Source organism: Eimeria mitis, genomic scaffold, assembly GCF_000499745.2.
Source record: "Eimeria mitis Houghton genomic scaffold, Emh_scaff5002, whole genome shotgun sequence".
NCBI classification, from domain to species: Eukaryota; Apicomplexa; class Conoidasida; order Eucoccidiorida; family Eimeriidae; genus Eimeria; species Eimeria mitis.
Window position 1 is genome coordinate 1814 of NW_013573304.1, and position 694 is coordinate 2507.

At 66.4% G+C, this 694-nt stretch overlaps 1 protein-coding gene across 1 annotated transcript in view; it reads right to left on the reverse strand.

The window, feature by feature from the left end:
• The window catches only part of EMH_0079110 (uncharacterized protein), a gene marked incomplete at both ends in the record, with an annotated part of 3444 nt that overhangs the window by 1798 nt on the left and 952 nt on the right, over positions 1-694 (reverse strand). Inside the window, one exon of the mRNA XM_013500101.1 lies at positions 1-692. Coding sequence (XP_013355555.1) covers positions 1-692 — 692 coding nt within the window. The remainder of the gene's footprint in view (positions 693-694) is intronic.

Genomic DNA, 694 nt, shown 5'->3' on the forward strand with positions numbered 1-694 from the left:
TCTCTCCTGTCTCCTTCTCTGCTGTCTCCTTCTTCTCTGCTGTCTCCTTTCAGGGGGGATGCGCCGCAGCGGGGGGCCCCCACGTCCCTTGGGGGCCCCTCGGGCCGGTCCGCAGGCAGGAAGCGGAGACGCGGTGCCTGCTGCTGCTGCTGTTGCTGCTGCTGTTGCTGCTGCTGTTGCTGCGTGCTGTTGTATGTGTTCGATCCCACACGACGCACGCCGCTCGACTCCCGCTGCTGCTGCTGCTGCTGCTGCTGCTGTTGCTGGGTTCGTTCTGCTGCTGCACCTGCTGCTGCGGCTGAGCCCCAGCCCCTCCCTCTCCGCCCCACAACCGAGGGACAGGAGACAGTGCGTAGCATCGCATCTGCTGCAGCATCTTTGCTGCTGTGGGGGCCCCCAGAGCCGCAGCAAAGGAGATGTCTGCCGCGGCGCCTGGATAGCAGCAGCCGCCCCTCGGGGCCCGCGAGGCCCCGGGGGCAGCACAGCAGCAGCCACCTGCAGCGTTCAACTATCTCTCTTGCTTCATCTGCTCGGCTAGGTGGCAGCTGCTCCTCCTGCTGCTGCTGCTGCTGCTGCTGCTGCTGCTGCTGCTGTTGGGGGGTTTCAGGCTGGTGCGCTGGGCTAGCAGGCCAGCTGCTGCTGCTGCTGGCGTCGCCGCAGCAAGACTCGTCTGAGTCTGATAGGGCGAGGGGTG